Source organism: Triturus cristatus, chromosome 10 (assembly GCF_964204655.1).
Source record: "Triturus cristatus chromosome 10, aTriCri1.1, whole genome shotgun sequence".
Classification (NCBI taxonomy): Eukaryota; Metazoa; Chordata; class Amphibia; order Caudata; family Salamandridae; genus Triturus; species Triturus cristatus.
In genome coordinates, this window is record NC_140593.1 from 588,856,770 (window position 1) to 588,878,594 (window position 21,825).

Sequence of the window (21,825 nt, forward strand, 5' to 3'; positions counted from 1 at the left end):
TTATCCACTAAATCCTGTCTGGGAGGTGGTCACACCTCCCTGTGACAGGATGCCTATTGTTCTGCCTTCCCCTGCTGGAGCCTGGCTCAGCAGCAGGAGGGCAGAAATGTGTCTCTGGTTGGCAGCAACTATTTTATGCTGTGCAGATCGAGAAGACTGGTACTGGGAAGACCAGGGACCCCACAAAGCTCGCTTCTGAGGGGTGGAGTGTTCCTATGTACATGGCATAACAGTTTAACGAGAAAACAGATATATTGGGGTCCTGATTAGCAGGATCCCAGTCAGACTAGTGAAAAACAGTAGAACATCAAGCAAAAAGTGGGGGTAACCATAAGAAATAGATCCTACTCTCCTACAATTGGGTGTTTGGTTTGACCCTCAGCTGACATTTGAGCATGTGTTGCAGGAAAATGCTTTGGCACTTTAACATTTTTTAAGAAGGCTATGGACCTACTACCCCTGACAGCTAGTAAACTATAGTTCACACACTGGTAACAGCCATGCTGGACTATTTCAATGTCCTCTATTTTGGGTTTCTTGGGGGAGATAGCAGAAGTTGCAGAGTTCAGAATTTTGCAGCATGCTTAGTGTAGAATTTACCTAGACATGCGCAATGTGGGCCAACTCTTGCTAGGTTGCACTGCCTGCGGTTAAATAAAAGTCTCTTTTAAAGCCATGGCTTTGTGTTTTGATTTGGCTGAGGTGTGGAAATGAATGGGGAATCACCTTGACTTAACCACCAAGTGACTTTGGCCAGCAGGTGAGTCACTTGTAAGAGCCATATATCTTCGCCTGTGTTCTTCAGAGTCTGCAGTGTCATTAGTATCTAACTGGAGCATAGAGGTTGCAAATGTTAAAGAAAACTACGCCCATTAGATATTGGCGCACTTCAAGGACAGTAGCTTGTAACTTCCTCCAAGCATGGGTGAACCCAAAGATCCTCCCATGCCAGAGAACATATGGGCAGACTTCCCTCTTTCTACTCCCAGAAACCCAACTCACAGTGAGCTCTAAACTCCCTTCCAGATTTGGAAAAACAAACTTGTTTGGTAAATTTACTATGAGCAGCTGCCTAGTTAAGGATTCCTCTCTTTATCCCCTCGAACAACCACCCAGTACCCCAAAGCCATCAAAGGCATGGCCACTGGAGCAAAAATGGACAGCCAGTGGTTCCCCACACTAGGCCACCTGCCCCATCACTCCCTCTCTCCTGACACCAAACATTGCAGCAACTTTCACCAAGGGCCAGATGATTATTTTCTGTCATCTCATAAATGAAGATACTGATCTTGTTATATGTATTCCAGTGGGGACTGACCAACGTCTTTGCCTGTCCAAGTGTGACTCTGTTCCTTCACTATATTTTGATCTGTGGAGACAGGCTGCAGGCACTAAATGGCTAAGGCAGGAAAATGTCAACTTCCTAACAGTGGCATTTTCACAATTGCAATTTAAATTCCGACTTCATTAAAAGAGAGAATTTTTCATTACCATTTCAAAGACACTAAACATGAACTGGTCACATGTTCCTTTTTGAAGGTACAGCTTATTTAATGTAACAAGGTAACTCCAATGTTATCCCATGGGAGAGGTAGGCCTTGGAAAATCACGACATGTAAAACGTAAAATTACTACTTTTTAAATGCATTGCATCCTTCTCTGTGTGCTGTTTAGGGCCTACCGTAGGGGTGACTTATATGTATCTAAAAGGAAGGTTTTGCAATTACAAAAGGTTTATTTTGCTAGATCAACATGGCAGTTTAAAACTGCACACTCAGGCTGCAATGGCAAGCCTAAGACATGTTTGAAAGGGCTACATAAGTGGTTGACACAATTAGTGCTGCAGGCCCACTTGTAGTGTTTAATTTTTAGGCCCTGGGAACATGTAGCACCAGTTTACTAGAGACTTATAAGTTAAGTGAACAAGCCAATTGGGATAAGGGAATGTTACCATGTTCAAGGTGTGAGCGGATGCACTTTAGCACTGGTTATCAGACTTCTTTCATGGTTCACAGCCGGATGATATTTGCTCTAGCTATTGAGTTTAGAGGGTGACCCAGTTCTGTACATTGGACCACAGGTTCCTCATTTCTAATCTGACCATTTTTACACTGGCACACTATTTCCTCTAACTGCCAAGAGTGGATGCAGGATCTAACCTGTATGACCTCCGCTGGATGGGGTATCATCTTGCACAACTGCGTGGGGCTGGCGAACCGGTCCCTAAGATGTGTGCACTTTTTCATGAAATAATCTGTTTCTTATCTTCATTCCACTCTTCTCACAAAAAGTTCAAATGCTTTTTGATTTTGAATCATTCCGTGAATTTATTCATTCATTTTCCAAGAAAAATTAATTAAAGATGTAAGTTATTCATTTTTAGCAAAATGAAAAAATTGCTTTTTTTGATACCCAATGCATTTCGGGTCATAGAACGGACCCTTCCTCAGGGGTCTATAACAAAAAAGAAATACAAAAAACCAGATCAGGCTAATACTTCCTTATGTTACAATAAACAGAATAATGCATTCACGACTATTTCAATATGCCCAAAACAATAAATGCATGTGACCCTAGTTGCGCTAACTGAAATGCGTACAAACGAGAATGTTACATCACATTAAATGCTGTGTAAATGAACTCACTTGGATCCCATGACATTCACGCTGCGTAACCAACAAAACACTTATTATTGTACTTCATGGCGCGTTAAAGCAATTTTTAGAACATAACGATGGTTGGCTCTGCGATTTCTCTAATCGCTTACTTCAAAAGCGTAAACTTCAGCGCCGGACTCGCCTGGCAATCTGTTGAAAGAAAACATTACTTCCGTGTACACCAATTCAAAAAGCTCATGATGAGCCAATCATCATTCTCCTTATTACGTTCACTCAGCATGTGATGTGAGAGAGTGGCACTGACAACCGCCCTTCTCACGTGATAATTTTAACCAATCGTCATGGGGAGAGCGATCGCTCCCTCTACATGTGACGCAAGCAGTTTCTTAGCAACGTCGTTATACTTGCGTGCAAGTTTCCCGTATCACCCCCTTGCACATTTCATTGTAAAACTCTGACTGATGGAAAATAAACCTTAGATTGCATTCTACAACATAAAACATCGATTGCTACCTGTTAAACAGTCACATAGTTCTCAATGATACTTAAACAGTGTAGTGCATCCAAATCCATATGTTATGTGGTTCTCAACAAAGCCAGTACAAATACGAAGAAAATCATAAGGACTTTTTTATAGAAAACATGCAAGTTCTACACGGTCATTCATACCATGCAGTTGCATGGAATGTAACTTCCTGATCCAGAAAACTTCAGCTCTTAATTGTTTACGCGGATCCATATCACAACGTTGTTGACTAGCTTCCAAAATTTTGAATCTTAATTGTGCAATTTGGTGACCAGCTTCCTGCCAATGCATGGCAACTGTAAACGTCACATTCCTCATTCTGATATTACTTTTATGCTCCGTCATTCTTATTTTTACCTTGTATCCTGTCTGACCTATGTATAGTCTACCACACGGGCATTTAATGGCGTATACAATGTTCTTAGTATCACATGTACTAGAATGTAATAGAGGAATCTTAGTGCCTTTGGTTGGATGCGCTATTTAGTTGCGTAGCATTACGTTGTTGCAGTGGATGCAGTTCTCACATTTCCGCATGCCTTTGAATAAGTGTTTTTCTCTCTTTTTTTTATTGCATAGATATTCTTTAATGTTCTTCGGTCTTTGTGATTTTTTCATCAAACAAAGGTTTGAAATCCGGTTCCAAATTGATCAATGCCCACTGTTTCTTGATGATGTTCCTTATTTTGTTTGCTTGAGTAGAATGTTTCAAAACACACACTGTTGGTGTCTTTTCACTGGAGGTTTTGGCTGTTAATAAAGTTTCTGTATCCAAATTTCCCACTTTGGTAATGGATTCCTCAATAATATTCCTTGGGTATCCCCTCTTCGTGTATCTCAAGGCTTGATTATGAATCGTTGTTAGAGCATCTGTCGGATTGGAAGTGATGCGTTTTAAGCTAATGATCTGTGACAAAGGAAAGTGCTTTTTGAGGGATTCTTGGTGGAAACTTTTAAAGTGCAAACAACTGTTGAAATTGAGAACCGAAAACATAGGCTTTAGAAACCATGTAATAATGACATAATGAGGTTACAGCACTTGAATATTTTGCATTATTGTCTCACAAATCATCTCTCTATAATGTCCAGAAATATAGACTCAGAGCTTTTACAGCCAATCAAATCAGTATCCACATTACACCCTCTCCCAATTTACTCCCCAAACACCCTCCCACAGGTTCAGTCAGCCCTGTCCCATCAATGTCCTCCAAGCCCCCCACACTTTTTCCCATTTCCTACGGCAGCCTCTTGCTTTGTTCACCTCCTCTTCCACCCTCTGCCACCCATCTACATCCACCTCCCAATCAGTGCCTATCGACGTGGCCTCCCATGCTCTCACTATGTTTCACTTCGCCACTCCGGCTGCTAGTCTGAGCCAGACTTCTTTATACCTGGGCCAATCCTACTCCTCTTTTATTCCCAAGAGTAACCATTTGGGTTCAAGGGGGACCCCTACCTTTACCACCCTCGCCAATATTGATGTCACTTGATCCCAATAGTCTCGAACAAGCTGGTAGTCCCAAAGGGTGTGAAAAATGGACCCCTCGCTCCTACAGCCTCTCCTGCATAGTGGGGACCCTGCCCTACCTATTTTGTACAGGAGCATCTGCACACAATATGACCTGTGAAGTATCTTAAACTGGACCAGTCTGAACCGCACCCTGATAGCTATATCCCAGGGGGCTTGTAGGTACTCTGTCCTGTCGTCATCTTCCAGTGTCCCCATGGTCCCCTTCCCACGCTATCCTTAAGGGATCCAATAAATCAGGAGAATTATTGATTACTTTCCTGTATGTCAGTGACACTCCCTTATGTGTCAGAGCCTCAGTCAGTGCACAGTCTTCTAATGGCAAAATGTTGGGCAATTGTTCACCTTCCAGTAAGTGACAATGCAATGCATGCCCCAACTGTGTATGCCGGAAACATTCAAATTCCACCAGGTTGTACTCTCCCTGCAGGTAAGCCTGGTTCTTCCAGACATCACCCAAGTGCTCTATACCTTTGAGCTCCCCATTTTTTAAATCATTACAAATCTCCTACCTCTGATAGGTGTGCGCTGCACCATAGTGGAGTCAGGGCAGTTAGTTTCCCTTTCCAGCCTAGAAACCTGGTGGCATCTTGCCATACATCTATTATACCCTGTGTGTGTTGTAGCCAGAGACTGCTCCCAGCCGTCCTGTACAGGAGTCTTTCATACCCTCCCCAACCCATGTATACTCTATCCACCCTATATGCTGGGTTCTGGTGATCTACGAACACCCAATCGTTAACTACAATCAGTTGTGAAGGCCAGCAGTATTTTAGGATATCTGTGGCTGCCAGTCCCCCGTCATATACCCCTTGCTGTATTTAGCTAAGACTATTCTTGGGGGTCCCCCTTTCCACAACAGTCTACAGATCTCTTGGTCGATTCCCCTGAATACTGCTGGCGGAATCTAGTAGGGCGTATTTTGTATTATATAAAGCAGCCTCAGGAGAGTCATCATCTTGTAGAGGGCAGCACTACCCACCAACGTCTGTGGCAGGTATCCCCATTGTGTCGTATCTCCTTAAGTCTTTCGAACTGTGGGTCAGTATTCTGTCTAAGGAACTCTTGTGGGTCTCGCGAGACATAGATCCCTAGATATCGAAACCCCTCCGAGCTCACCAGGGCAAGAAAATCACAAGGCAGATAGGGGGCTCACCCAATAAAGGGTATAGTCCAGTTAATCGTGTATCCAGAGTGCTCCCCAAAAATACAGAACAGCTGCTTGACCTTGACTATGGATCTCTGAGGGCGTGCAATGTATAGCAATACATCATCTGCATAAAGGGAGATTCTTTCTTCCCAACTGCCCGGTGCTCCTATACCCCAAATCAGGGGTCCCCGCGTATCCCCGCCGCCAGTGGTTCAAGCGCCAGAGCGAACATCATGGGGTATAGTGGGCATCCCTGAAGAGTGCCCCTTCAGAGTTCTAAGCTACGCGAGGTTGTGCCGTTCACCCTGACTCTGGCCATGGGCCCCTGGTATAGCAATTTGATTCACGCCCCGAATGTATGACCAAAGCCAAGCGTCTCCAGCACCGTAAACATGTAGTTCTACTCCACCGATTCGAACGCCATCCTTGCGTCCAAGGCCATTGCTATGCTCTGTATTTCCCGGCACGATTCGGTCAAATGGAGCACCTTATAGAGATGCCTCAAGTTAAGCCAGGTGCTCATACTGGGAAAAAATCCTGATTGGTCAGGATGAGCTATTGAGGGTAAAACCTCCCGCAATCTAGTCGCTAAAGATTTGCCCAATACGTTTGCTTCCATATTAAGCATAGAAATCAGTCTGTGTGTCCCACAGTCAGCTGGAGGCTTCCCTTCTTTAGGTATGACCAGTACTGTCGCCAATTTCTGGTCCCCCAGGAGGCAGCTCATGGAGAGCGCCTCTTGATACATTGCCAGCATCAGCTTAACCCCCAACCCCACCCCCACTAACCCCTTGTACAATTCAGCTGGTAGGCCGTCAGGCTCCTGTGCCGTGCCCGACTGTAGCTCTCGCAATGCCTGCTGCAGTTCCTCCTCATTCAAAACAGTCTTCAGGGCCTCACGCTTGTCCTTCGTTAGTACCCAAAGGGTCATATTTTGAAGAAAATTCGTACAGTCCGTGTTGGTCATGGAAGTTCGGGAGGCATAAAGAGCATCGTAATAGGAGGTGAAAGTTTCTGCTATTTCGGTGTTAGTTGTAGGAGTATCCCCTTTCTCATCTCTCACCTTAAGTACCCATGACCTCTCTCTGTAGCAAGTTTCTAGCCATGCAAGCAGTTTGGCTGCATTGCCAGTGCATATTTATGGGCTAGATCCTCTATCAGGGCTCTCAGATCTTGTTGACAGAGCAACAATTGGTGTCTTGTCTATTCCCCCCCTTCTTCCTACGCTACCCTTTCAATCTCCAATATCTCTCTCTCTCTCGCTCTGCACATTTCCGCTTAGATTACTTTTTCCTACCCCCTATTATTTCCTGGGCACCCCCTCTAATCATGGTCTTAAAATCCTCCCTAAGGATCATTGCCGAGTCCACGACCCCTGATTTCCTTTGAAGTACAGGTCAGCGCATCTACGTATCTTGTCTCCTTAGCTTTCAATACCAGGCCTCCAACCTAAGCGACATCTGATAATCCACCTACGGGCCCAATAGCCTGACCTCCATGGGGGTGTGGTCCAATATTCCTCTCGCCAAATGCATTGCCGCCGTAAATCACAGCAGCTGGGATTGAAGGGTCAATAAATAGCCTATTCTGAAAACACTGCCATGCGGTGCCGAGAAGTACGTGTTTAGGCGACTGTTAGGGTTAAGCTCCCTCCAGAGAGCCACGATTCCCATTGTTGAAGAAAACTGAGGCAGGGTCCCGCCCCCCCCCTCCTGTCCGTGCCACCAGTTCTATCCGTATTCATGCCGAAGACCGCAGTTAGGCCCCCAACCCATCAGCAGAATTACTGGGGAAGCTCCAGCAACAGGCACCCCAGATCGGGAAGAGTCATTCCCAAGAGTCTAGGTGGTGCTTAAAAGCTACAAATGTTTGGATCAGTCCAGTTCCACGTCCCTTTGAGGGCTATGTTCCGACCATGATCATCTCTCCATACCCATGGGGAGATTAGCGATAGAGATTTCTTGATCAGGATTCCCTCTCCCCACAAGTCGGATTTATACTGTGCATAAATGAATAAAATAATTTTATAGAGCACACAATACCCGAAGGTGTCTTGGCACTAGACAGATCAAAACCAGGACGGCCATCAGCCTGAGGGGGATCCTATGGCATCACTCAGTGACCTATTGCGAAAATGTATATCCTTCATGAGTCTTTAGGACATACCCCATTCTATCTAAAGCTTTATCATGATGACCCTGAAGGTGTGTCTCTTGCAGAAGCACTACATCTGGGCCGGAGCGTCTCAAATGCTGCAAGACCAATATACGTTTGATGCCACTCCCCAGCCCATTAACATTTCAGGACCACATTTTTAACCCATGTGAAGCCTCGCACGTGTCCTTCATCTTTGTCTTTTAGAGTGCGCACCCTGAATTGCTGCTGGATGTTTGTGCCCCCCTCAACACATGGATCACTGCATTGTCCAAGTGTTGGTCCCCATGCCTACATGCAGCCTGTAGTATTGCATCCCGATCTCTGAAGTTCAGTTTTAGTTTATTAAGAATCACGTCTTCGAGGTACAGGTCAAGGTTGGGGCCCTCAGAGCCCTCTGGAACCCCGACCACTCTCATGTTGTTTCGTCTTGCCCTTCCTTCCTGGTCCTTCAGCCTGGCAGACATGATCTTGCTCTGTTTTGTCAGGTTCTTTACTTTTTCCTCCAGGCACTTAGCTGTCAAGAGCAATTCATTTGTTTGCGTTTCCGCCACTGCCACCTTTTTGGATATTTTATGAAAGTCCGCTCGGAGGAAGGCCTTCTGCTGTTTTCAATACAAACTTACAGATCACATATATTTGGCTTCTGTCTACAATAAATTTCAGACTTGAAACATCTACAAGAACTCTCACTTTATGGATCGACTTTCTTTAGACTTCTATTGAGTGCTTTGATATTTTTGTATACATTGTCTACGCAGTGGATCTTTGGACCAGTGTGGAGTGGCAACACTTGAAGTTGGGTGTCTGATGTCATTATAGCACCAACTGAAATAAACCTTTGCTGATTTGTTGACAAGCACGTCCACATATATTTGTTCTAGAAGTGCAGTCTTAAACCACTAATACCTACCATATTGTATTCAACTGTTTCTGAACCTGCAAATTGCAATCTTGAAACAGCATGGAATTAGTATTTTTACAGTGAGCAAACCAAACTTATTTAGCCATCTGTATTATCACAACCCTGTTGTGAGATTTCAGCAGTCTTGCAATGATCTTTCTAGATGGCACGTCGAATTGCTGGAATGGGGGACTGGCACACTGTGCACCCTTCCTATTGAAAGCAGTTGGGGAAACCAGCTGGTCAGTGATCATTTCTAATCCAGACTTCCAGGAACAGTTCCATACTTAATTTTTCCATCTTTTTCAGTATGGCTACCACCCATATATTGTTTCTTCTAGAATGTCCCACTTTCTCCCCTCCCCCGTGTCAAGTGTTCCTGGTCATGGTCTGCAGAGATGCCGCTTTCTCCTGTAGATCCATCAACTCCTCAGTAACCATGTGGTTGTCATGTACTTCCTCCATAACACTCTCGAGCACCTCTCTCAAGACTGCTGCCAGAAGTGTCATTTCTAGAGATGCTACAACAATCTCGGTCTCCATGAGAGGTATGGGGTTATTCATTGCTAACAAAATGCCCCGAATTATATGGTCAGAAGCCTTGTCCTGGGTTAACAATGATACCCAGTGCTGTCTTTAGGGCTCTAGGTTTATAGTTGGTACTCTGCAGCTGCCCATTTCGTTACCCTGTTAGCTTCTAGTCTGTCTGTTTTTCTCTATTTCAGTAGCTTCTAAGGCCCAGTTGCATCTCCAGTTGTGCAGGTTGGGGATAGTAGATAGATGTACCTTCTGATGGATAAAAACCCCCACCTAGTGCACCAAACCAGGTTCTCCCAGTGTTCATGAGCTGTTCTGTACCTTGCTTCTCATGGATGGCACTGCAATAAAATTGAGAATATGGAAAAGAGGGATCCAAGGAAGGAAGCCGAAGGCTCACCTAAGCCATCTTTCCATCTTGCCTAGTAGATCCCTTCATCAGGGGTAGACCACCATCCTTCCTAAAGTTCACAGATGTCCTCGCTCATTCTATACCTTTCAAATTTGAGAGGCGGATGACTTGAGTGCTTGAAAGTTTATGGGACAAGCAGTATGGCAGTAATTTGAGCATCACCTGATTTTAGTGCCTCAAAATAATACATCGGACTTCATCTGTTGAGTCCACAAGCTTCAGGACTGCCAATCTAGTGACACAGGTGTACATTGTTATTCACATTCACATGAATGAGAATGGGAGAAAGTCGCAAGCCGAAGATCAGATCTGGCACATATTCCTCTCCACACATTGCGGTCTCCTCATATCGGCAGTTCCAGGCGAGGATTGCCATTTGGGGTCAGAACACGTACACAAGTTTCAGGTGCCTTGGTAGCCAACAGCAGACGTGTCACTGTCCTCTAGTGTGAACACCCAGAGGATCCTGACAGCACAGTATAACTAAGCCAGAATTAAGTGATTTGAAGACAAATGCTTATGGCGAATCACCAGATCCTCTCTGCTTGTGTATGAATGGAATGGGTCCCCTCTAAGTCATATTAAAGGTGCCTTTAACCAGTATCACACCTGGCTGCCAACAGCAACACTTTCCACTCTCCCCACTCCACTTGCACAAAGACATTTGTTGCAGCATTCCCCCTCTACGATTCGGTCAGTTGTCAGGTTACCTCACCTGAGCAACTCCTCCACCTTACTCCAACTAGGTCTCCGTAGTGCTTCACGCGACTGACCAGCCTCTATATGTCACCACTAATAAATACCATAAGGCATATTCTTTCACAAGCAAACCCCTCCTTTTGGCCACCTCTGAAGTATTACTGTTCCTTGACACATTTTGCCTTGTAAAACTGGGCTGTCACAGGGGAACACAGCTTGTAATTACTGCGACATGGAGAATTTGGAGAGCGAAACCTCGACAGTGCATGTTTTTCTTTAGTGCAGTTATTGTAACTTGTGGTCGAGATAGCGATACTCGACAATTACAAACCCACCAGGTATCACTCAGAATCGGAACTCATTCACAAAGCATCGAGAAGCTGAGCCATACAACAAGCGCAGTTTTTATTCACTCTTGTTTATTTCCAGAATTAGCACATGATTACTCAAGGAAGATAGAATTGTGAATCGAAAAAACATTTTTTCCATGAGCTAACATTTCATGGATCGATAGTAAATTGAAATTCACACCTGTGGATTTTTTATACTGACAGAATGCAGTGCAAGATAATTTCTTATGACTAGACCGCGAAAAGGTGGGCTGTATCCATACAACTAATCTAAACTTCAATGGAGCACGGAGACCGTTCTGATTATGAGAGTAACCACCTACCTCTATTTCTGTTACGTGTCTTCCGTGAATTTTATTGACTTGATATGTCCATTTTTCAAAATAAAAATAAGACTTATAATAGTGTGGCTACTTTTGCTTAGGTGTGGTTAATAGTGTGAATTCTAATCTCCACATGGACCCGAAAAATGCAAATAAAAATCCTAGAAGGGACATAGGGAACATGTTCTATGTTGTTTGAAACACACTCTTTTCTGACTTGTGAATTAAAGCGTTTCGCTTTGACCTCTGCATTAACAAAAGATTACTTACATTGTTACATCTGGATTGATGTGGTTTCTGATTTCTGTGACTATTTACAAAAACCCAGCAGGTGTTCTTGAGCCAGTCCCAAAGATTATTTTTGAAAAACAGTCTATTCGCTATGCCCCCTGACAGTGCAGAATGTACTTAACAAGCATATTCCTCCAGAGGGCCTTACATTATTTTTGAGCAGATCTAACTGTTTTGTCATGTCCATCATTTAATGTCAGCGTTTAATGTGTTCTTGTACGTTTTTCTTCAGGCATTAGCCCAGGACAGTAATTTAAGTGTGATTTCATTTCTTTTGTTTAATCATTTATATGACTGCGGCTGTTATTTTATCCGCAGGGAAAACGAGGTACTTAAAGTTCAGCTTAAGAAGTATGTAGGAGCTGTTCAGATGCTTAAGCGAGAGGGACAAACAAATGATGGTAAGGCAGAATATTTGATATATATTCTTTTATTTTGAAATGTGTACCTGATTCCAAATGTATTCATAAAAGTCTAGCCAAGAACCGGTATCTCAGTTGCAAGCCTACAAGATGGGTCATTCATCAAGATGCTTACTGTTTATGATATGTTGATGATCTGGGTTGAAATATTGCCTACAAAAGGTGTGCGGGGAATACTATGTACACTGGTGTTTTTGGTAAGCCTGGTGATATTGCATCAAATTATCTCCCATTCCCAAAACCTGTGATAACTACTGCTCCCTTGTAGGAGAAGTGCAAACTGGTTCTTCCTAGTGTTGCATATCCTCAGGGCCTGCATTTGACGCTGTTTCCCCCCTTTGCTTGTGCTATTTCACTGTATGCAGGCCCAAAAATAAGTCCTCATTCATTTTGAACTCCTTAGTTCCTTTAAATGATTTCTTACCAACACACTTATTGGTGCAAGGTGTATGGGCCCTGGAAGAGTTAATCAATTCTTTTAACTTTTGGACAGAAAAATTGCAAAGATTTTCTTCAACAGTAGCCACGGCAGGGGATTGAGAAAACGGTGGGGGGGCATTTACTGCACTAGGTGAAGTACTTATTCACTTATTGCCTGAGATTGAACCCAAATGGGGAGAGGGGGACCCAACAACCTGGACACCATTATGCCCCAAGACCATTTTACCGGTCAGAAATCTTCACTCCACTATGCAAGAATCATAGTGGATCCATTCAAATGTGGCCACCTACTAAACATGGACATTGTTCAGAACTTGGAGAAAACTCATCAAAGGGATCCAGCAACTGCTTTTGGTTCCTTGTCTCTAAGCAATTAAAGCATAGCTCCTTCCTGGAACATAATGTATTTTCAATAGTAGCCATTGTTATTCAGGTCAAATCGCTCAACCCATACTAAGTCTGTCACCCACCCAATGAATGATTAATGAATACATTAGATTTGTGTGATGCTTTATGGACGACAGGAAAATGTACCATTTTTAAAAATGATGCACCAATGTACAGTAATCAGAGGGAAACACTTATTTTTGTGAATCCGTTAAAAATATATTGGGAATTAAAAACAAATATACATATTGCTAAGCTTATTCTTAAATGAACAATTGCAGAGGTATGGTAGAATTCACTTTAGCTCTTTTTTGAAGAACATTGTGAGACTTTTGTCAAAATTGCCAGAGGTGTCAAGTTCTAAACTTTGTTTGCACTCCCAGAAACAGTGTTTCAGAGTTCCTCTTATTTTTGTTTTTAAAGATGGAGCGTCTAAAAGAAATATTCCCAAGCTCTAAAGTGAGTAGGCCTGGGCTAAATTTCCATTCCGCTCGCGGAAATTGCGATAATTTGCCATTTTCGCGTTCCGCGGAGAGCGCGAAAATGTCAAAATTTCCGCATTCCGCAGTTTAGCGATAATTTGGTTCTTGCTCGCGCTGTAAAATAATACATTCTCGCGATCGCCTTACCTGAATCCCCGCGTTCGCCGACAAGTTTTCCCGATCCGGTCGCGTTCTCCACAAGATGTTGGATTGTTGGTAGCCATTTGCGCTGTCTCGCGACAGTTCGCGCCCGCAGTAATGTCATGCGTCGCGCGATCACGTCTTTCTTCTCGCGATCATGCACCGCGAGAAGAGTGAAAACAAGATGGCCGCGCCCGCAAGCAACCGCATGGGTAAGTTGGCGAGCCGCGAACACGCAGAAAATACCGCGAACGGGCGGGAAAAAAACTTCTGCATCTTCGTGATATTTCCGCGTGTTTGCGGAGATTTTAAACATTTTCGCGATAATTTGCGAAAAGTCGCTTTCGCAAATTCCGCCCACCCCTAAAAGTGAGGAAGAGACGCTTGACATAGGCAATTTTTAGACCTAGTAATTCATTATTTCAGAATGACGTCGCTTGTGGCCTACACTGCCGCTTTAAAATGTAATCTTAGTACCTATTGAAAGCCATTTCACAGTGATCAGTACTGTAGAGATATGCTCAAATCTTTTACTGTTTGAAATCTATCATGTAGCAGTATGTAACGCTGCTTCACAGGACTAAGTGATGTTTTAGGGCTTTCTATTAGAAGTGAGTTCATAATTTTGCTTCTGTGATAGGAGGTGGAACCACATATGTAAAGCCATTATCAGGAATGAAGGATTTATTCCCTCGAAAGCGTCTTATTTAGGATTGCGCTTTGGTATCAAAGGAGTTTATCCGAGCACGTAGGTTCAGAAACGTGTACAGGTTAAAGTAATGAAAGAAGTACATTCATGAAGGTGAAGGGGTTATAGGCATTGTTATACTGGATTAGGATCGTGTTGGGGTGGCACAGGTAGAAATCAGTAGGAACTCTAGTCTTTTTTACATTTTTAATTTGAGATGCTGAAGAGAAATCCTAAATTGAATATCAAAAAGGCTCTTGGCATGAAAGGTAATAGCTTAATGAGATGAGACTTCATGAAAGAGCCTCAAGGTGGTAAGAGGTGCTGCAGTGCTTGAAGAGAGACATGTAGTTATCAGCTTTAAAAGTATAGGGTACACCGTAACGACTTGAGTCTTAGAAGGAAAGGGACCAAGAGAAAGTTTGATACTTGTATTCGTTGAGAATGGTTCTCTAGGAAGGAGGAACACCATCTGAGAGTCAAACAATTAGCCACATTCAGTCTTTCTTGTCAAGAGGTTCTACATTCTCTAGCTTCAACTAATGTTTCTTGTCATTGTCATCTTTTTTTATTTATATCAGCTTCTTATATACCTGTTTTTTTCATCTCGACTCCCCTGTCGAGTTTTTTTTGTTTACATTTTTTTTATTGAATTTGAATCATGGAAAATGGTTCCGATCTCAAGGTACATGCATAAGCAGACAGAGCTATTTTTGGCAGTCAGGTGTACATACGTAAATGTTGTCTCTCATAGCTGTCATAAGATATCAATACAATCCCAGCATTATACATAGGTTGAAGTTATCAGTGTGAGACTTATGGGTCCTGAGATATGGTTGCTAATCAAAATCTTCGTGACGGAGCTACGTCTGCCCATGGTTCTCATGGGAGCTTAGATCCTGCTACTCTAGTGGATAGGTAACAATCCCTGTCCCCCACCGGTGTTATCTGAGCAGCTGGTTTGTATTCTAAACTAAAAACCGGGGTGCTGAACTGGGGTACTGATGCGGGATCAGCGGGGAGAATTGGTGCGTGTGCAGACGGGAAGGAAGTCAGTAGGTCCTCTGTGCTGGTGTATGGGGCCAGTCTGGTGGCTGACGGTTATCGATACAGGGGGTTTTGGTTAATTTCTTTGTTAGGTTCTCGGGTTGTGCTCTATAGTGTGGGCCGTGAGGGAGTATCAGCAACATGCAGGCACTCTCCCCTGTCGATGAGTTATGGAATAAATGTTGCAGAGCTTGTTTTATCTGTCTTTGCATTCCTCATCTGCCCACCTATTTCCTGGTTGATGCTTAGAAGTCCATCTAATTTTCATTCTCTCATTTATGGGGTTCCTCATGGGCCTGTCTTAACTCCAGTTGCTTCAGTTTTGTATATTAATCTGTTAACCGGCCATATTGCTTCTTTCAGCTTTTCGATAATGGTTTATTGTGGATGGCATGCAGATTGTTCTGTGACTGGATCAGGCGACAGTGATGCCTAGTCCAACTTCTTTGCTTGCCTTCTCAGGTCCAAGTGATCCTGGCGGAGACAATAAACATTTCAAAGAACACATTTATGCATACCCAAGAATGAACTCACAGGCTTGATTAAATACAGAATCCATGTTTAGACAACATGAATTGCAGTTTACTTTCCCTAAACTAAAGATTATATCAAATGTGTCATTAATACCCAGACAGGTTTCAGACTTATGGACTCTAGATCATTTCATTGTACATAATTAACCCTTGTATTCCTCCCTTCCTCTCAACCTTCACTAAATCACAAGTACTCTATCAAACACTTAACCTTTTGCACTTACCTTGGAGCAACTGCTAGAATAGCCTTGTTTGAAAACGTAAATGTATAATTTGATAAACAATCTTCAATATAAAAGAAAAAATGTAATCAATCCTTATTTGTATATAGTGTGTTCATTCTTGGGTATGCAAAAGTGTGTTCTTTGAAATGTTTGTCTCCACCAGGACCACTTGTGTCTTTAAACATATTCTACCCAGGTCCTACAGATTGTTTTTGGGTTTCCTCATTTTTGTGTAATGGTGCCTTCTCTGGGTGGCAAACTGGACGAACTGCAGTCGATCAAAGCCTGATACAGACAAAACAGAAATCATGATTTTGGTGGATATATGAAATTCTTGGTTGTGGCAATCTGATTTAGGTTCCTCCCTATACCCACTGTTAGACTTGGCATCTTTGGTGTGGTTTCCCTAGACTTTTTGCTTCTACCTCCTGTATTTTTGATGCTGTGCTGGATTTTGTTTTAGCTGGCTTAGATGCTTTGGGCACTTTGGCACTGCTGATCAGTGTCAAAGTGCAAGTGCTCCCTGTTTAAATTGTGATTACAATTGGTTCTCCTTGATTGGCTTATTTGATTTACTGGTAAGTCCCTAGTAAAGTTCACTAAGTGTGCCAGGGCCTGTAAATCAAATGCTCCTAGCGGGCCTGCAGCACTGATTATGCCACCCACATGATTAGCCCTACAAAGTTATCTCAGACATGCCACTGCTGTGTCAGTGTGCAGTTCTAAACTGCCATGTCGACCTGGCAAGTGCACCCACTTGTGAGGCCCTAACCTTCCCTTTTCTTACATGTAAGGCACCCCTTTGGTAGACACAAGGTACCTCCATGGGCTGGGTGCAGTGTATGTGAAAGGTAGGACATATACTGGTGTGTGTGGTATGTCCTGTTAGTGAAATACTGCCAATTTTGTTTTTTACTATTGAAAGGTTATCTGCCCCATAGAATAGAATGGGAGATACTTTGTAACATCTTGCAAGTATAACTTCCCACTGGGACAAGATAGAGAAATACAGGTTAGGCTCTCTGAACTCAGAATTTAATAACACATCTTTTAGTAATGGTGGTTTTTAAATTATGTGTCTGAAAATGACAATTTTAGAGCGTAGGCATTTTCTGGTGGAACCATTCTGTGTGCCTCTGCCTGTTTGTGGATTGACAGGGGCTGGGGATGTGTATTCACTTTAGACAGCCACTGGGGGGGTTGAGGTGTGCCTGGCCCTTCCTGGATGACTCAGAGCTGAGCTGAATGGGGCTTGGCTGCATTTAGAATAGTGGGAGGAGATTTCCTTGCACCTGAATAGGACCTGTCTCCCTTGCACAATGCTTTCTACACCCCCTGTGGTCATACTTCACCAGTGAGGACAATGCTTTCTCCACCCCCTGTGGTCATACTGCACCAGTGAGTACAGAGCTGTTTTGGACCGGGCTCAGATACCCTTGCACAGAGAGAATAAAGACAACATGGGGTATAAGCAGTAGACCTTAAACCTCAGAACCTTAGATCACTTATGGACTCAGGAGGAAACTTTGCCAAGGAGAAGCATTGTATAGCTATGAGCAGGAGTACTGCCCCTTTGCTTTGTGGGGTTGGTCTGCAGTTGCGGTTTCTGCTAAGGAAAGGATAAAGGCTGCAACTTTGCTGTGAACCTGTGTGAAGAAGAATCTCCAAGGGCCTTTGTGGGCTGGCCTCCTGTTCTGAAGTCTCAGGGACACACAGACTTCACCCCCAGGTCTGCTGCTGAGTGTTCTGACCTGCCAGGAGGTGCCTGTTCCAGTTCTGGCTCTATAGTCCAAACAATATTTCAAATACACCGCTTGGAATAGAGATATTTTATAGAGAAACAAACTATGGAAAAGACCTCCCCAAATAAGAAAATAAAAATAAAAATAGAGAAAAGTGCTACCCAACTATTAAAACACCCATACCAATGATACACTTTTTTTGATAATATTAAAAAATTATTTTTTGAAAATTAAGAAAAATAATTTGTACATGGGTATGGGTGTTTTAATAGTTGGGTAGCAATTTTCTCTCGTTTTTTTTTTACTTAAGAAAAATAATTTGTACATGGGTATGGGTGTTTTAATAGTTGGGTAGCAATTTTCTCTCGTTTTTTTTTTACTTATTTGGGGAGGTCTTTTCCCTAGTTTGTTTCTCTAAAAAAATTCATTATTCCAAGTGGTGTACTTGAACCATTGTTTGGACTATAGTGTTAACTACCCCCTGGTTCAGGTTCTAGGGTTGCCCCTGTTGTTCGTAACTGTTCCAGTTCTGGGCCTCTGAAGTTTGTTCCTGCTGTTGGGAGCGGGAAGAAACCTGACGAACTGCGAAAATTGACGCATCGCTCTTCTTGCGGCTGTTTTTCCTGACGCAGCACCACCGTGTGGGAAGATTCTCCACACATTGCCGCGCTGCTGCCGAGACAATGCCGCTCCTGTAAGAACTGATGCATTTGGGGATTGCGGCAGAAGAAACCGGTGTAGCGCCACTTTTTGTCGCTGGATCTCGTATTTCTAAGCATCGCACCTGTGCGGCAAGTTTTCTGAAAGCATCACCTGCGGACCAGAACCGTCTTCGAGTCGACGCCTCACTTTCCCCTACAGTCCGGATTTGACGCATCACTTCTCCTGCGTGTAGCAGAACTGTTGAATCACCTCCCCAAGGACTCAGGAACTGACGTATCTCTTTGTTTCTCAACGCTTCCCATCTCTGTGGCTGTTTGGCCTTGTGAATTTTGATGCATCTACACATATACAGGCACTTAGTTTTCTATGGACCCAGTTACTTGAAACCTTTGAAAAGTCATATTCTTATTATATGTATGTTGGATTTTTGTCATTTTGGTCTTGTTGAGTTTAGATAAATATACTTATTTTTCTTAACTGGTGTGGTGTCCATTTGTGCTGTTATCACCATACTACTGTGTGTGTTTTTTTTTTTTTAAACACTTTTTATTGACATTTCCAAAACATAGGAACAATCATCGGCATTGAATATGATGAGAATCAATCCATTCACATGTGTACAGTCATTCAACATCTGATTAGAGTAATACATTGATATGACAATAGCATTGAATACCTCTCTGCGCTGGTGCCCTATCGTGGACAACCAGATTGTTTAGCATTCCACGATCCGTCCCCTTGACTCATTCAGTCACTTACTTCTAAATCTGAATTTTCCTTCGGGGGGTCGCATATATTCCCTCTATAGGTATTCCACCCTCCCCATATCTGAGTCCATTTTTTGGGGCAACCTCTATGTATATACACTGCCTTTTCAACTATCATTGTGGTATCCATGTCCCTACACCACCATATGTTAGGGGGCATCTCCTTGGTTCCGGGAGAGTCGTGATCTTTGTAACCTGAGAGAGTGTGCGCATTATCGCCTTCCAATACTGGACAATTACGGGACATTGCGAGAGGGTGTGAAAGAGAGTCCCTTCTTCGCCCCAGTGTCTTAACACAAAGCGATGAATCTGTCCGATTAAGTTTATGTAGGAGTGTTCGGGTATAGTAAGTGCGATGTAGAATTTTTAATTGTATCAATTTGAGTTTTGATGGTATCGCTACCTCCTTGGGGGACGAAAGTGCTTCCTGCCAATCTGTTTCCTCAAATTCTCCTATTTCTGTTTCCCATTTAGATTTAAGGGCTTTTAAGGGGTCTGGCTGGTTATTTATTATTTTCCGATATGTTTGAGATATGGCTTTTTTAGTAAGATGCTCTGTGAGGATTCTATCTTCCAACGGTGAGGATTCTACCAGCTGTGTACCCGGTGCGATCGCGGCCATGAGTGCATGTCTGATTTGTAGGTAGCTAAATTTTTCGGTGCTTGCCAGACCATATGTAGTCTGTAATTGAGCAAACGTGACTATTTCCCCTTTCTTCCAGAGATCTCTGATTCTCGAGATTCCTCTCAGATCCCATTGTCGAAACCCCTTAGTATTGCGCATCATACCCAGTCTTTTTGTGTCCCATAATGGCATGGCCTGTGTCATCGTTCCCTCCCAACCTAGCGCTCGTTGTGCCTCAAACCAAACTTGTATAGTATGTGCCGTCGGGCCCGTGAGGCTATGTCTCCTGAGCTTGTTATACAACGCCCCCATAATCCCTACAGCACCCAGCAGATGTCTATCCATACGATATGGTGGGTCGTCACAGGGTACGTGTATCCATTGGTTTATAACCTTGAGCTGTGAGGCCCAATAGTATAGTTTGATGTTGGGGAGGGCGATACCACTGTCATACCAGCTTCTTGTTAATTTATGGAGTGCTATCCGTGATGTTTTCCCATCCCATAACCAACTGGTCACTTCTGCGTTTATTGCGGTAAAGTATGTGGGGGAGACTGGGAAGGGCGTATTCTACAGTACGTATAGGAATCTAGGGAGTGCCATCGTTTTGAAGAGGGACGCTCTTTCCAGCAGCGTCAGTGGTAGGGAGCGCCAGTGCTTGATGTCCCGCCGAAACCGGGTTAGGGGTTGTGTAAGATTTTCAGCGATTAATTGTGCTCTGTCAGCTGTTACATATATCCCTAACTACTGTGTGTTTTGAGTACAAATACTTTACACATTGCCCTTGGGGCAAGCCTGTCTGCTTGTGCCAAACTACCCAGGGGGTGAACAGGGGTTATCTAAAGTGTGTATCCCCTTACCCTGACTAGAAGCCAGGCTCCTTATTTTGACAAAGGTACCTAACTCTGCCAACTAGAGACCCCCTTTTCTAACACCCACTCATTCAGCAAATAGTCTGGGAGTCTCTTATGTCTCTCAGATATCCTTCTCTCCCAAGAAAACAGATTGTTTTCATCGCTTTTTATATATCGAGGAATGATAGGAAGATTACCTCTCTTTTTCCAGACAACTGCTACAATACAGTTGTTAATGCTGTCGTCTTATTCAAGCTGGATTATGCTACTGCTTTGTACCTGGAGCTTCCCAAATTTCTTGTGCAGCAATTGCTGTTGGCCCAGAATTCGGCTTCTTCTCAAATTACTTTTCCATTCCGATAGTTTCCGTGTTTTAATGCAACTTCTTGCCTTCTTATTGAGAAGTGTTACATTTTCAAGGTCCTCTGCTTTTGCCATAGGGCAGTCTATGGTCTGGGCCCAATGTTTCTGCTTTCAAACCTTGTTTTGTATCAGCTACCTCCAACTCTTCATTCTTCAGCTCTGATGCTACTTCATATTCTCACGATCCACCATGTTCAAGTGAGAGATCGGTCCTTCTCTTTTCTTGCCTCAAAGGGCTAGCATCACATGTTTGCAACCATCCAACTATCTGCTTTTTTGAGATCGTCTCAAACGTTTCTTTTTGGTGTTTACCTGATCTTTTGATTATATCTGTTGGTCTAGTGCTAGGTCACCTTATTGGGGAGCAGTATATCATACTCATCTAGGTTTTCTCGTTTTTGAGTCATGCCATCTATTATCCTACTTCTGTCTTTACCTAGCTCCCTTCTTAGACATTTTATAATAATGACCTCTGGGTTTATCAGCACTTTTTTCCTACCTGTATTTTTCGGGGTCCAGGCCCCATTTAGTGCACTTGCTTTCTTCTTTTTTAGCATTCCTATTACCATCTTTGCAGGCTTCCAGACATCTGTGTCTTCTCATGTGGAGTGATAGAACACAGCTGCCCTCCCTAAAGTTACTAGGACTACAGGCTGCACCTGTCTTACATTTCTAGTTCCCCTCTCTGTGTTCAGGCCCCCCTGAGGGAGGTTCATTCCACACTCTGCTATTTCTCATCTTTATGCCTACTTGATGGACTTCCGTTGCCTTACTGACATACTTTGTTTACTCCAAGGACAAGTCTAACAGCCAGTCTAACAGAGGGAAATTGGCCAATCCTGCCTTCTTTTGGCAGGGGAGAGGGTTCCCAGCTTTTTCTTCCCTGTCCCTTCTTTCTGTCTTCCCCCTCATCATTATCTTCTTGGATGTTGGGAATGTTGCGACTTTTAGCTT

At 43.4% G+C, this 21,825-nt stretch overlaps 1 protein-coding gene across 3 annotated transcripts in view; it reads left to right on the forward strand.

The window, feature by feature from the left end:
* SNX29 (sorting nexin 29) overlaps positions 1 to 21,825 on the forward strand; it is a 1,557,993-nt gene that overhangs the window by 608,141 nt on the left and 928,027 nt on the right. For all 3 annotated transcript variants that reach the window (XM_085632108.1, XM_085632106.1, XM_085632107.1), the window contains exon 14: positions 11,811 to 11,893. In XM_085632108.1, the coding sequence (XP_085488234.1) occupies positions 11,811 to 11,893 (83 nt within the window). The remainder of the gene's footprint in view (positions 1 to 11,810; positions 11,894 to 21,825) is intronic.